Source organism: Falco punctatus (assembly GCF_963210335.1).
Source record: "Falco punctatus genome assembly, chromosome: 1".
NCBI lineage: Eukaryota > Metazoa > Chordata > Aves > Falconiformes > Falconidae > Falco > Falco punctatus.
Window position 1 is genome coordinate 11,312,953 of NC_137580.1, and position 16,497 is coordinate 11,329,449.

The 16,497-nt window shown below is 43.0% G+C and overlaps 1 protein-coding gene across 7 annotated transcripts in view; it reads right to left on the reverse strand.

The window, feature by feature from the left end:
- SLC7A11 (solute carrier family 7 member 11) overlaps positions 1-16,497 on the reverse strand; it is a 176,322-nt gene that overhangs the window by 33,241 nt on the left and 126,584 nt on the right. For all 7 annotated transcript variants that reach the window (XM_080403016.1, XM_080403015.1, XM_080403014.1 and 4 more), the window contains 3 exons: positions 12,419-12,544; positions 10,083-10,182; positions 6,927-6,971 (listed from right to left, as the gene is read on the reverse strand). In XM_080403016.1, the coding sequence (XP_080259142.1) occupies positions 6,927-6,971; positions 10,083-10,182; positions 12,419-12,544 (271 nt within the window). The remainder of the gene's footprint in view (positions 1-6,926; positions 6,972-10,082; positions 10,183-12,418; positions 12,545-16,497) is intronic.

Here is a 16,497-nt window from a genome sequence, read left to right on the forward strand (position 1 = left end):
AAAGTGGATTTAGAAAGGGGAGGAGAGAAAGGAAGGAAAGAGGAGACAAGACGAAGTAACCCACCCTCCATTTCCACAGCAATTTTGTGCCTGAGCCAGTTCTCCCGAGTCCCAGTTCAGTGCTTCAGCTACTCAGTCTGTCTCTCCTGAATAAAAAGGAGTGAAGTGTGTTTGAAATGACAGACAGCATAGCTGTGGGGAGATAAACTTCTGACTTTATTCCTTTTCTGATGCCTAAGATAATCGATATCTGTATTAACATTCCTCTTCAGAGTAAAGCTCATCATCAAATTAAAAATAGCAAAAATTAACAGAGAAGCAGAGAGGCAGAAAAATCAAAGGCTTGTGTCCTCCCAGTTAACATTAAAAATATTTTTCGTTGTTATGAGTACTAGGAATAACTAGCCATGGTCTCGACTAGTAGTGAGGAACAGTGCAATTCAGGTTTCTGATTGATTTTGGAGGGAGGGGGCATCCTAACGTGATGTGCCAAAAATCAGATGGCTACAAACAACCAGGGAGCTGGAAGAAGTGTCTCAGCCACCGCTCCCCTCCCATCCATCTGCATTTCTATAATGCTTAGACACCCTGAAAAAAAAAAATCTCTAATACCACATTTCTCTCACTCATAGATGCAAAGTGACTTTAAGTTTTAATTAATACAAATGGGTAGTACACGTTAATTGGACACGACACTTACATTACTTAAACCGAATATAAAACCAGATTATATCAACTATGTTGAAATCCTGATTTTACAAAATGTCTGACGACATCAAACCTTGGTGACTTGCTATACATCTACCGCTTCTCCGTTCCTTAGAAAAGAAGGAATAAATGAAGTGCGAAGAACACTGGAAAAATCTAATAGACAAACTGACTAATCTCAGACCCCAAGGTCACAGCAAAGCAATTCATTTCTTGGCTTTTCAACAGCACAAGACATGATTTATCAATCTGAGAGCAGGCTTATAAACACTATACATCTCAATAATATGTTCTTTGCACTGTGTAACTTTTAAAACAATGATAGATTGCCTGGGCTGGCCCAAAGTTATTTTACAAACAGACACAGAATATTTGCAAATGAAATGGCCTGATATGGGAGGGGGGGGGGGGGGAGGAGAAAAAAAAAAAGGGGGAAGAAAGGTTATGCCACATAGTAGCTTTACCTAACTGCAACTGCAGAGGATTCTAAGTTTTTGCTGAAAAATATTTTCAGAATCCACATCCTTTAAAAATTTCCTATCTATCATTTTATACAACTGAAATTGAAGACCACTGAAGGAAAAAATATTTCCTAAGTTCAACAACACTAACAACATCTTACACTGTTGAAGAAATAATATGATTTTGAGCTAGAGAAGAACTGTGAATCAATTTGTAGCCAGCAGGCGCAGGGAGGTGACCCTGCCCCTCGGCTCTGCCCTGGGGAGGCCGCCCCAGGAGTGCTGTGCCCAGCGCTGGGCTCCCCAGTTCCAGAGACGGGGAGCTGCTGGGGAGGGCCCGGCGGGGGCTGCGCAGGGGGTGAGGGGCCTGGGCACCTCCCGGGGGAGGGCAGGCTGGGACACCTGCGGCTGCTCAGCCCGGGGAAGGGAGGGCTGAGAGGGCTCTGAGCGATGGCTGCAAACAGCTTCAGGGCCAGCGCCAGGAGGACGGGGCCAGGCTCTGCCAGCGGTGCCCAGCGACAGGGCGAGGGGCAACGGGCACACGCCGAGGCACAGGCAGCTCCCTCTGAACGTGAGGGAGAACTTCTTCACCGTGAGGGTGGCAGAGCGCTGGGGCAGGCTGCCCAGAGGGGCTGGGGGGTCTCCTTCTCTGCAGACACTCAGAACCCGCCTGGACACAGCTCAGTGCAGCCCGCTCTGGGTGACCCTGCTTTGGCAGGGGTTGGACAGAATGACCTCCAGAGGTGCCACCCAACCCCAGCCATTCCATGATTCTGTAGTATCTCTAGCTGCCCACTTGATCACAGACTACCTTAGAGTCACCAAGGAATTAAACTCTGTGTTTCCCTTCCCTTAAGGTGAAATAATACTTTCTTCCTATTCAACAAGAGCCTAACCTGTATGATGTGAAGCATTCGGGCTCATCATCTGCTCACACTGAGGACACGGAACATAATTTTTTTAAGCAGGATTCTCTTTGGCCAGCATCTGACACAATCTGGCGCCGACTTCGACAAGGCTCTGAAGACATTGCTGTAATGTAAAACAACTCCTGTGTTATTTTCTCATCTGGAGTCCATCAAAGTTCCTGACAAACCCAAGCACTGATCCTGGACTCTGCTCCGCCTGGGAAGGGAGGAGGGGAGTGCTGTTCAGGCATGAGCTGCTTTTAGGGTCTTGATTGAAAAAACTTGGTCGGTTTCTTGAGAGTACAGAGTGGGTGCTCAAGAATACAGATGAGCTCAAAGACTGTGTATAAGAAATGAGTTTGAAAGTTCAACATGCTTGATTTCCAGTCCTCTAAATTTACTGCTCCAGGCAACACGGCTCCTGTCAATTTTCAGGTGACAAATTCTCTCTCAGAGCCCTGGCTGTTCCTTCATTCACTTATTATTTAAACAATACAATACGACCTTAGTCTGAGTAGGGCTGATCCTTATAATGTAAGAAAATCAAAAAGATCAAAGCTGCACGTGACGTGGCTGCAAGAGGTTATTTTGGTGAAGCTCAGCTTTGAGGATTATTCAGATATTTCATTTCAAGCAGCAATCGCTATTGACCACATACGCAAAGCATAGTTTTCAAAAGTAAAAGTAATTTGTTATTACACTTCAACATTGTTCCACATATTCTTGATAATAAAATTTTCTCAGTCTCTTTTTAAAAGCATCATACATTAAAGCAGCTGAACACTGCAACCACAGCTCCTTGTAAAACAAACATCAACTTCATGTTGCTTCAGGTCCTACTAAGGCTGTATGAGGGAAGCACTTTAACAAAGGGGAATAAAGAAATGAGTCCAGGCTTAAAAATGAGACATCAAAAGGGGGTTTAGCAGGAGACAGAAACAGCTACTTTTACATCTTATGATAATTGGGGTTATAATAATGTCCTTTTTCTTATACAAAAGAAGAGACTGTGACATTTCAAAAGTGAGAATTCAGCAGTACTTCCAAAAATCTGTTCGAAAAGTAATAGCATTCACTTTCAGATACCTTTTTTCCCCTTTTTCCATTCTCCTTTCTATAATTTAAGGGCACTTCCCCTCCACTTGGCTCATTTCCACTGTCTCCGTGTCAGCTGTCTCCATCTAGGATTTCACATTGCCTAGGTATCTCAGCACCTCATCCCCATAGTATTTATCCTACTTATAGACCTAAATCTGCAATTTATTGCTCCTAGGCAGGCTGCTGCACCTACACAGCCTCCCACAGCCTCCAGGAGCCCTTTCTGCCTGTACAAACAGCTGCTCCACTGGAGCACAAAGGCAGCTTTCAGCCGCGCAGGATCACGAGCATCCCCCCTTCCCCTGCCTCTCTCCTACATTTCCAATGGCACTTGCTGTACTCCAGCAAGCTTTCCTGGTGCCGGACACGCTGCAGCAAACAAAGCAATCCCTATCTGGAACAATTTAATATCCAAAAGTAGATGTTTCCACCTTCCCATGCGTTTCAGGATGTATCCTAGGGCCCTGACTCATCCCTCTCTGTCGCCCTCCACAATACCACAAGAGCAGAGAGGGAGCCCAGCACTCACCACATAAAAAGGGGTTTAAGGCCAGGTCTCGGCAAATGTGGCCCCTTGGCAGCTCCGCTGTAACTCCTCTCTCTGCTGGAGCAGTTCTGCATCCCCCCCCGTTGTAACTGTGCTGTCCTCCCCACAAGGCTTTCAGTACACTTCACTGTGCCTTTGCGGCAGGCTGGATAACATGGGGACGGTGCTGATCATTCATCTCAGCACCAGCTGTCAGCTACTTTAAAAGCTGCTGCACACCTGGAAATATGCAACTGTGACTGATTCTCAGGCAAACATTTGCCTTGGCACGCGCAGTGGAGACGGCATCACCACCGTGCTCACCTCTGTCGCTGTAAGTAATTTGCATCCCTAACCATTGACAAACATTACAAATTGCACACCTGGAGCTGTTACAGACTCTAGGTGGTTCAAGCCTGTACTTCCCTCTTCCCTTTTAAAATCAGCTACATAAGGCATACAACAGGATGAAAGGAAAGACAGCATTTTAGGTACAAAAAAATACTTTTAAAAAAAGCAGCAGCTGAGTTCTAAGAAACGCCTATAGTAGTGCTCACCTGACTTCTGCCCCGAGTTTGGTGGGAGGTGAGACAGTTGACCCTGGGATTAGTCCACACTATTCCCTTGCCCTGTATCTTTGGGAATGGTGGTGGAGCAGGGCCCCGTTCAGCAGGAGGTCTTTCCAATACAGTCATTCATGGGTGCCAACTAGACTAAAAAATATTCCAACTGTTGTGTTGAATTGCTTGGTTTGGGTTAACAGAGTCCAGAATCCCCGTTTACAGGTGGTGCAGAGGCCTCCATCCACACAGCTGGTAGCAATCCACTTGCCCTGCCATCACCTGCTACTTATTTATCCATGATTAAAATCCCAGTCTTTTCTACTATGTATTCATGTGGAGACCGTGATCCCAGGCACCCTGCTGCAAACACTGGGCATCTTCCCTTCCCATCCTCTCAAAGCACAACCTCAAGAAGAAGAGGGATGAAGGGAAGCTTTAACAGCTTTGCAAGAACACTGCACATGTAACATTGAGCTGGTTTTTGATAGATCCATCCCAGAACATGCTGAACCAGCCAGGCTGTGTGACTCGCCCCCTGGTCCTGCATCCCCACTAGCAGAACAATTAACTTCAGCAGCTCTCCGAGGGTTACATGGAGAACAAAGAAGCTCTCCCAAGATGCGAGAAAACAATGTTTTCCCCTTTCACATCCCAGCTGCAATGAAGAAAACCCCAAAATCTAACCCACACTGCTTTTCTTAACTGTGATACAACATGCTTCAATGGGTACTTGGTCGGAGAAGGAAAAAAAAAAAAAAAAAAAAAAAGGAACCATGCTTTTCTGTCCCACACAGTAGAGGGCAAAATGTTCAAAAATAAGCACTCCTCTGACTCAAATCACGAGGAAATATAGTCAATATAAACCAAAATAGCTGTAATGAGAATTACAAATCATTTCAGTTAATCACCATACAGTTAAGAGGACTGCAGAAACACATAAATGAAAAGTCCCAAAGGGTGTTAGGCCTGTGCATGTTTAAAAATACCACACGATATCGATGGTAACCACATGATAATGTAAAAATTATATTGCCTTTAGCAAACGTTTTTGATCACATCACCAAGACTGGCTCCTAACCCATCTCCCCATAATTTCCTGAAGCAGCAGAAGTCTTGGAACAGAATCACTTCACTCCTTCATTTAGTTTCACATTTCTTTTCAACTCAGTCTGCCATATGATTTTTCAAAAGTAAGAAAAAAAGAAGTGTCTTGGTTTGTGTTTTGTTTTTTTTTTTTAAATGTCTGCCTCCTGACTTTATAAGACACACAGATCTTTGGTAGTTAAACGCAGATTTGCTATTGGATCATCTAGCCTGAGTTCCTGTGTGTCCCAGGCTTGGGAAATGTTGGCCAACTGCACTCCACCAAGCCAAACGGCTTGTGTTTTGCTAAAGCACAGCTGCTAAAAAGGTGTTCTGTCTGAACTGAAGACTACCAAGGAAAAACCCAACGGTAAATAGGTATCTGTGTTAATGATTAGCCAACCACCTTGTTAAGTATTAAAGCTGTGTTTTCTACCTGCATTTGCCTGGTTTCAGCTTCCAGTTGTACATTCCTCAGTATACGTATCCTGATCACATTAAAGACCCATTAACACCCAAGACCCCTCAGAGGCACTGAAACAGTGGAAGTCTGCCAGTCTTTCTGCTGTCCTCATGTTCTATCATCAATTTATTTAAAATATTTTCAGGTCTCTGAAGGAAATACCAGCACGAGGCTTTGTTCAGACTTTGAAGAAACTAACTAAAAACCTTCTGCATGCTCCCTACCAACGGCTCTTTGGGGTTTGTTTGTGGGTTTTTTTTGTTTGTTTCTCTAAACCTCTCAGATATGTACGTTCATATTCTCTGAGTGTACAGTGCTGGGGGTCTTTTTAAACAGTAAGTGATTTGGTATCCAGCCAGGTATCTTATTTTAAAAACCTAAGAAAATGTTATCTACCCATTAATTTTTAATCAAGTAAATTGTTAATTTCCTCAAAGAACTCAATTTGATTTGACAAGGCATGTTTTCTTTAATTTTTAGAAATGTTTAATATTGTTTCATTACTGGCTGCATGTACCAAAACATATCTACCCAAACAGATCTGCCAGATAAACTCTCCCTAACAGGACAGCTTTTCTTTCCATATCTTACAGACAGGCACTGCAAGAGTGTTTGTCTCTGGTTTGAAACAGACTTCTACCAATATCCTCTGTTCAGCTTAATTGGACCGAATGCTGTGCTATGTGTATTCAAGATCCTGCAACTCTGAGACATCTAAAACAAGTAGAACTAAGTATTTGATTAATATTTAAACACAGTAAAACTGCCAAATATTGCAGCAGATAAGTTTCTTGGGCTAGATTTCCCTGACAGGATACCAGTAACTTCCACTGAAAGGAGCCACCGGATGGTTCCTTGTATCCTGAGGGGGAGAATCAGAGCCCTGGAGATCTACTTAGTTTTCTGCTTTCTGTGCACATAAAATCAGAATACATAACAAGGTCATGACAGGCCAAAAATAGCAAAATTTCAAGCAGCTGCAATTCAAATAGATACCAGATCTTCTGGAATGCAAGCAACTTGAACAGCATGCAGAATTTCTGACGATCAGTATTTTTATAGCATTTTAAACTTTAAGACCACTTTTCAAAAGTCAAGAAAAAATTAAGTACATACTTTTCAGGGTTTTCCACTTCTTCAGTTACAAAATTGAGGTAAAACCTAGAAAAGAGTTATAAAATGTTTTATAAGGGGTTGATAGATTTTGATTTGGTATTTCTATCCCAAGGAATCAAGAAAATGTTTTTAGTTAAGCACTGCTGTTAATGACAATATACTTTGCAGACCCACATTTGGATTAAGGAGAACGTGAGAATTAACCTTCCCTCATCCCCACACTCAGAAAGGTAATTCTTATAAAAGACAGCAAAGCAGAAAAAAGACAAAAGCTAGGTAATGTTGGCATGGAATTTTTTTTTCCCCCCTGGCACACTAGGCAAATTATGGTCTACCCTAACCCTGTACCCAAATGCACATGCACCCTCAAGCCTCATACTCCAGTTGTGGCTGTAGCCTTTTACGGTTTCAGGTTGTATTGTGAAAAATTCTCATCAGGGTACTCAGCAAGGTTTCTTAACAATAAAAATAAAAGAAGCCTTGAAATAAACCCTCCTAAAATCCAGATTTGAACACTAGTGTGTCGTATGCAATCACAGACCCAGGCTGCTAATCCTGCCTGCTCTTGCACAGCCTCTGGTACAGACTGCACCCTGTCTCTTGCATGCTGCTAGAGTAGAACCAGCTACGTATGGGAATTCATAGGATCTACTCACCGGGCACGGTCCTGCATACAAAGCAAACTAAGCCTCAAGGTCACTGAACCCTCTGTTCTGTATTTATTAGCACTGAGTCTGTGCATCACTGGATCACACAGATGTGCCTGGCTTAGATGTGGGCACAAAGTCACATCCTGGCTAATTAAACAGAGCAGTCAATGCAGTGCTTATGCTGGCTTTCTACTTTTATACAGGAAGACAAATGATATCTGACCCAACAGTGCTACGGTGAATAAACAAACGGTACCTGACCTGGCAGAAAGTCTGGGAACTTTTCTCCATCCCAAGTCTTGGAGCACATGTGGGTTAGCAGAACAAGGTAGCGCTGACTCACGGTTTTTAAAAACGTGTGATTTTGTGACTGAGCATGAAATTCTGTAAAACTAAATTTGCCATCTTATACAACTGCCTCAGTCCTTGTTTCTAAACTTGCTAGTGCACAGAGAACAAAAGGGGAGGTTGGGATAGTTCAAAGGAGAGAAGGCTTCTGACGAGTAAGACACTCAGCTACTTCCTTCTGGCCTCAGTCCTGCTTCTAGACAAAAGTAATTTGACCTGCATCAGTCCTTTTCTTGATGCGAAGACATGCTTCCTTGCGTTCTTTTCGCTACTTGTCCTTTTTCACCCAGCATTTTCTATACCAAATAACCTACACTTGCTCTTTGCAGGATGAACCCACACATATGAGATACTACCTTTGGTTTGCTCTTCAAAGCTGTATCGTTAACAGCGAATAGTCTCTTAGGCTATGCATAGAATTCTGCCTGTGTCCTGGGACACAACACCAACACTTGCAACACTCCTTTGCATTCAGTTTATTGGATTGATACAGCCCCATGAAACTGATAGGGCAAGGGTATTGACACTCCACTTAATGGTCTGCTCTCCTGTGCTCTGAGGCAATCGATTTGAGCTGGTGACAAAGACAAATAGGCAGCTGGGAAGAACCACTAGCCAAATCAGGTCTTTTCCTGCTAATTTATTTTATAAGTGGCAAATAAGGACCTTGAAATAAAAGTCAGAAGGCGTAAAGGAAAAACAGAGATTATTTTTGTTGTAAGAGTTTGGAACGATAGCTGGAAAATGGAAAGATGGGAAATAAGCAACAGAATAACAGTATTTTTAATGTGGCATTTTACAGTACACAAACTCTGCCTTGGTGATTGATATTAATGAGCTTTTAAAACTGCCTTCATACAAAAACATACAGTTAGGTTAATATTTTAAAAGTGAGAAACCATCACATGTATGGCTATGATGGACAGAGGTGGTTATATAAGAGAGAAAGGAGGAGGTAGAGACTGTCCGCATGATGAGTTCAACTTCTTTGAGGCTTCAAAACGCCAGGCTCTTTTCTTCTATATCTATCGCAGATAAAGGCTTTGGACTCTCTTGGGTTCCCCCCCTCCACTATTTAATACAAAAGTTCTGTCCAGTACTTCACTTGTGCATGTTTATAAATGCTCCTGCAAGCGGAGAGTTACAGACAGGCAGAGAACTCAAATGCTTGGCGCATTGTGCCTCCGAATTAAATAAATAAAACCCTTATCTCTCAGCCTTCACCTTTTGTGCAAGGTAAAGAACTTGGCTGTCTGTGAGGCAATGGAAAGGAGAGGGAAGACCTGCAGACAAAGCTATCTCAAAACAAGCCCACTCGGTGCATTGTAGTCATCCCCCTCCCCTGCTGCTGCAAACGCACGCCGGCACTGTGCGGTGGGGGGCCCTCACTAAGCACGAATAAATCGTATGGCAGATTTGAAAAGCAGCAGCACCTTTCAGACGGGCTTCTGTGTACTTTGGTGGGGGAGAGGAAAAGAACTTGAAAGAAAGTTCTGAGCAGGACACATGAAGGCAGATTCTCACACTGCTCACAGTCAATAGCACTTGACTTCTATGGAAGCCAGTAGCTCTTCTTTTTAAGTGAGGCCTAATTGTCTCAGAGCAAGAGGCATAAGAATCTAGTTTTGGCATACAAATCTAGGTTTTTAACTTGTTTTGTGGTCTATACTGATGCTACAGTGGTTTGCTTCTTATTCTTCAAATACTACTTTTACAAAGCAACAGCTGAGGTCCACACAACTTTACAACAGTTCATAGATTAGTTTTTCATGTAATTACTGACCCGTTCAACAAAAATTAAAGCTTCATTATCCCTTTCCATCCTTTTATCAAAATACCTAATGCAAATTTAAGAGCACTCCTTTCTTGTTGCCTCTATTTCTCATCTTAAGAACAGAAACCAAAGTCTGATTTTTTTTAGCGCTCAGTGCATATTTACCTATTGTACACTGGAGAAGAAAAAAAATTCCTTTGTAGAGCTGCTTGCAGTATAACTACTGAGCATATGGAACAGTGGTGAGATCTGCCCTTGCTACATGAAGTAGTTTGGCAAAAGAGGTAGAATGTGATACTCATTTCTTCATATAAATAAATGTCTTTGTTAAAGCGTATTAGTGTTTGTTTTCAGGACAAATACTTAGAGGTTTCAACAACTTACCAGCCTGAATAGGCATACATTCCTGAATAGAAAGCAAGTGGTAATCCCATAACACTGGCATCATTCCCAGCAAAGGCATTTTTAAAGTGCTGCGTTTCTCCTGCAACATCAACAAAAACAATACTGAAAAATAAGCTCTTTGGTCACCTACTATTTTAAAACAAATAAATATATCACACCATGAAACATTTAATCACCCAACCGTTCACTAACTTCAAGTTCTGCCCTTGACCTTAATTTCTGACCCAACCCTTGCAGCTGTTATCTGCCAGCAATTGTAAAAGGTTTCACAGTGGCCCTAGTCATGCAATAGCAGAATTTGACCTATTAGTTTTTTTCAAAGCGTTCTTAGCTTGACAACATTCACTGCACTGTCATCTCCAGCAGTGACTTACATCAACATGAAAGAGCAGAATGAGCTCTGCAGTTTTTGCTGTGGAAAATTTCACTTGTTTAACATTTAAATCAGAAGGAACGCTGCTAACATTTCACTCACAAGCTATATTTTCAAGGTAAACAAAGCCAATATCTTATACATACCACTGAAAAATTAGTAACTCCCTGCCACGTTACAGTCAGCATTCTATTAATATCACATTAAGAATTATGTTTCTATAAATGCAAACATGTAGGAATTGTGTTATGCTCTTATTCATTTACAAGGCACTCTGGTTTGTAAGACCTCCCTATGATACCCCAATGCTCCCGAGAAGCAATGATCCTCCACAGTAAAGGAGCTGGAAGAAGCAGAATACATTCAGACTTAAATTAGCAATGGGTCAGTTCCTCTACCCTTTTTCCAGTTTTTACTGAGCCCTCAGTCAAAATTCCCACTGAAGCAAAGGCTTGTTGGGTAAGGGAGGAGCTGTGGCCAGAAGAAGGTCCCAGTGGGGAGTCAGGGACACTCTCTGAGCTCCTTAAGGGCAGCAAACGCCATCCAAACCCGGGTCTGGCCTGCTGCAAAGGTCGAGGACAAATGGGGCGGCTGGGAACAGAGAGAAATTTTGCACATGAAAGGAGGTGCGGGAAGAAGCATTGCAACTGCCAGAAAGGAAGTGAAGAACATGAAAACAGAAAGAGTGAATCAGCAGAGGAAAGCTACGCAAGAAAACTTTTATTTCAGCGTCTCTTGCTAACCATAGAGAGCTGCCTGTCCCTGAGAAACAGCTCACCGCAGAGCCTGATGCCGTGCTGTTGACTCAGATGGGAGTGTTTGTGAAGCATCGTAAAAGAGCATCCCCAGGGACTGAGCCAACAACTGTGAGAATTTTTGTTAGATAAAACCTGCCACCAATTCATTAAAAAGTGCTCCTCATTCGGACCTCTCACGGTGAATGGCTTCTTGTGGTTTGTGTAGTTATTGTCCAGCGTCATTGTAACGGGAGTGAGCTGGGGCTTGTCACCATCTCACACCTGCTGCTGAAAGGGCTGTAATGGAAAAGCCTTTTCAGGTGGCTGAGCGTATGTCAGTGAAAAGAGTTTCTCTGCCTGCGTGGCTTTATCCAAACAACCTCCAGAGAGCCAAGGAAAGGCCCGTGCAGCCCTGTCCCTGCTGGGTGCTGCTGGGGAGAGCACAAGGTGTGCTTTCACACTCCTTGCTTATGCAGCAACATTGGCAAAGTCTGTAGAGTAATTCTGATACCCTCTAAACACTTCCCCTTTCCTTTCCTACTCTTGGTTTAGCCCCAGACTATTATCTTTAGCTGTATGCTTTAGTTTTTCACTTGGAAGCAGTAGAGCATGCGTGCAGCATGACCATCCAGTATTTGCAGGCAGGAAGCCCACAAAAGCAACAGCTAACTGCAGTTCCTCTTGCCAGTACAGCACTTTTCACTTCCCAATTTGCATCACCAAAGAGGTAGAACAGAATCCATGACGCTGTCTCTTTCACATATTCCCCAATTCTGAGTCCTCTCTGCCACCACATACCCAGTACTGAACAGGACTAGGCACTAGCCCAGTTAAAGGAGACACATTCTGCCTGGAACAGGCACGTGCTTTGGGCAGGGGTATGCCCATCTGCCATTAAAGCCCACCCTGCCCCTTTCACAGGGTTCACACTAAAGGCAAATTCCAGAGAAGAGTAATCCTGTCACTCGTTTGAAAACCAGGTCTGGTCTGAATAGACTCATTGGCATGCTGAAGGAAAAACCAGTTCATCCCAGTGTAGTTCCACTTCTAATCAATTACATGACAGTACAGAGCTTCAGTTAAGCAAGCACAGACTAATTAAGAGATTTTGCTGCTGTAAGCATTATTTGGTGGAGGCAGGTGGGGAAAGACCGGGGAGGGTAAAGATAAAAGCACTTTAAAAGCATTTACTTTTCATTTCATACCTTTAATTAGCTGGATAACTCCAGGGACTATAATTATCAGAATCGCTACAAGCTTGCAAAAGGTAAGGAAAATCTGAATGCGGGCACTCCAGCTGACACTCGTGCTATTCAGGACCATCACCAGTGCTGCAAGGGGAAAAAGAAATGTCAGAAAGAAATACACGTGCTGCTGAAATCGCCACAAAACTCTTTGCCAGCAGAGAGGCCACCCACACCACAGATCCTGATGCATTGAAGGACATACACCCTGATAAGCTTCTCCAGCTGCTGCCCTCCCACTTCTCACATTCCCCTTCCAGATGCCACACAAAACGCTCAAGCTGAGCCCCTCCGTCTGCCCCACTGCACGGCCCATCCATCTCTCCATTCTCTGCCCGGCTCCCTCTGCACCAACTGTTTACCCAGAACTGTTGGATGTTGGTAGACGATGGGCTGGCAGGACCCTGCCTTGGAGGAACGAAACTAATTGCCTGACCTTTGTCACTCCAGACTTCTGTATCAGTGCCGGTTTGAGTCGAGATTTGCATTTTCAGAAAACAATAACAATTAATAATCATATTAAACTTTCTCATCCCCATTTAGGCCCTGCATAAATTTGTCACTCACTACCTTATTAGCTCTGCTCCTCTCTGCCACTCTTTCTCCTCCCTTACTGCTGTACCACCAGAGATCCAAGAGGGCCAGAGTGCAAGTAACGTGCCCATCCCTGTTGGGAATTGGTGAAGAAACAGAGACCTTTTAATTCTTGAAAACAAAGCCCAGGTCTGTGCCTCGCCAACACGCAGAGAGATAAGTGAGAAGGGCTTTTACACCCCCCGCTCAGCTCACGACTCCTTCTGGGTCAGGGAGGGCATCTTCTGGCCTTTACTATAGCACTGACTGACAGGAGGATGGTAGGTCTTATCATTTGAGTGCCAGTTGTTCTAGCTTATTTAAACAACTACCCGGCAAAACAAAAATCAATACAGGAGTTTAGATATTATTTTTTTAAATATTACCTAAAGAACAGAATATGTGACTCATTTCACCAGATGAACTACCCCTTTCCCCCTCTGCTGCAGGGAAAAGTGAACATAGTCAAACAAGCCTGTTCACTCATCTTCCCTTTCTTGCCATCGTATGGAGCTAATGAATTACCTCCTCATCACATTCCGCCCAGGCTTCAAACTCTCTCAAGAGCACTGGTTTGTGCGTATCATCAGCCATATCACACATCTTGGGATGTGTAAAAATACAAGTTGCTATCTCCCGCCAGGGTCTGGGAGCTCATTTGTATGAGCTGGAATTGTAAATCTGGCATGTACAAGCTTTCTGGCAGCAAAACCCACTGATTTATCCCGAGTCTTTTATACAGATTCTGTTCACCAGCAAAGCGACAAAATATATCATAAAAAATTCTCCTCTGTTTAAACAAAAAATATTTTCGGTTTAATGGAAAAGGGACAAAATTCCAAGTAATCTGGATTCCAATCTATTTTTTTAGAGATTTTTATTTAAATAAAAATTCTAGAAAAAATATATGTTCTTTAAAATATTTTCTCTGGAAAGAGAAGGCCCCACTCTAAAATGAATGATTTATCAAAGTCAACATAAACTCACAACATCACTTAATGTGAATTTTTCACCAGAAAAAGGTCTTAAAGGTCAAAATGTTTCTCCAGTTCTGCATTTCACCACATTTCAGAAATGAGGCATTCTTTTCTAAGTCACAAAGAAATCACCTGGACTTCTGCAAAGTATCACTGGAGATCCAAATATATATTTTTTGCTTTATTACTTCTGTGTCTGCCTATACTTGGCAGGAAACAGAAAATCCCAGAGGTCTGATTCATTACTCTATTATCTCAATACTAACCTGACACATCTTCACTCCTTTAAGTGTTGAAAGATCCCTTTAGATTGCTGCTGAATATTAACACTGATTGAGGCTCCCCCTCTTTTCCTAGGGCTTGATTACCAGGAAGGTTAACAAGTGCCATTTAAGCAAAATATATTTTAAATATTCCTTTGATAATAGTGTTTAGTTATAAAGAAAATGCAGTGCCATGAACAAGCACTGGTTTATATCAAATTTCCTAGGAAGTTCAGAATATAGTACTTTTCTTTCCCAGGAGATGAAGCCCAGGCAGGGACCAGGCCACAAGAAGATGTCAAGGAAGAGTTCTATGTGTAAGGAAGTGCCTGCAGTTTGACATCCAGCTTATTCAGAGTTCAAGCTGACTGCAGCAATCCGTCTGTTTCCTTACACAGGTTAGAACACGTAACGTGAGCATCCTCCCTGCAGAGACCCTTCCTCCAGGCCTTCTAATTCATCCGTTTCACCTTCCTGATGGGCATATGAGAATGTCACCGGATGGCACGCTAGTCCGAACACTAACGTCAGCTCACATGGAAACTCGTAACCTTCCTTGCTGGCCAGCCAAACACAAATCACAAGCCCCAGCTCTGCTAAGAGTTACACCAGCTTGAAAAAACCATGCAGGCCGGTATTTTCATGAAGGCAGCCCACTTGCCGCGTTAAAGCAAGCAGGCTCTGTTAAAACCTTCTCCATCCCCAACCGTGAGTCCGAGCCAGCCAAATATTTCATCGGAGGCTTTCTAGTTAAATAGAGAAAACAAAACAGATGCGAGGCCCTTCATTTAATTGGGAAGCTGAAAGGACGCTATACCTGCAGCCAGCCCAGTGCACATGCTGTTAGTTTTGGTGGTCCTCCATAACAGTAAGTCCCTTGCAGAGCTGGACGACTACACAAATATAGTAGTTCACGTTGCGGGGCTGAGACTCGAGTTCTTAGAATATCTGAGACAAATCTGGTATTTTTTTTGTATGCCTTTTTATTGGACTTAATAGGCTATAAGAATTTACAGTCTTCTTATAATATTTAGTCTTACCAGTTCTGTATGTGTAACAGACAGCATAGGGATGTGGGGCTTTTACTGCCGTCACACATATATATATATATATATATATATATATCACATACTGCTGGTGTTAGCGGCTGGATAGTGAAAGGCAACCGAGGAGTCATGAAGAAAGCTGCTAAAGAGCAGCAAAAGAATGACAACTGTGCCAGGATTCAAGAAGGAAATTATACCTTGGGACTAGGTCATTATCCAACACCTCTCTTCTATGAATAGGGCCTTATGGAGATACTTTAAGAAACTGATTGCAGGTGCTTTGATACAGGATCACAGCAAAGATCAGAAGGAAGCAGCAACTCCGCCGAAAAAAGGACAGTGAAAGGAAGACTCACATCTAACTTTGCTAACTAAAAGTCAAGCATCTAATGTGGCTGCATCCTCAATGAAGAGATAGTTACCTCCAGAGAATGAATAATAACACCTCTTTCAGATGCCTATCTCAAATGAGATGAGTTGCCTTCAGGAAGTGTCTCTTTCCCTCTTTCTCCAGCAACTCTATGGGGAGCATAGACAATTACCTTAGACTAAACACCTAACTAAAAGCAAGATGAATCCTAACCAAGGGGAGTATGGAAGGAGAACAAAACGGGGTTCATGAACAATCAAACACAATGGTAACGCCGGTCGTGTTGCTTTTCACAGCCTCTTTCCTTCACACAGCCACAGCTATAGATGGATAATGAAATCTAATGGGAGAAGCAGCAGTAAGCATTACATCCTGGCCTACTTTTCAAGAATATATGTACCATCGCCTCAGCGGGAAACTGAGAAAACTGCCCTCCCCTAACTTGTCAGGTTTTTAGGGTCAAGGCATTCACACAAAGCAAAAAATACCCTCAATTTGCAGATCCTAATGCGTCAATTAAAACAAAGTCACCAGAGGCACAAAGCACCCATCATAGCAGCTTTTGCTATCCCAGTAAGCCAAGAGTTGTCTTCATTCAAACTGCTTGTCTGAAAACTGTCAGCGGTACAGTGATGCCTGTAACATCTGCCATGATGGAGAGGAAAAGAAAAAAAAAAACCTCAACTGACTATAGATACACATACACACCCAATTTTGGGCAATAAAACTCTGGGCTGGAGTGTTTGCCAGCAAGCACCGATAGATCTGCACAGCTGACCTTGGTTTTCAAGCATAACGTTGTCTTTAACAG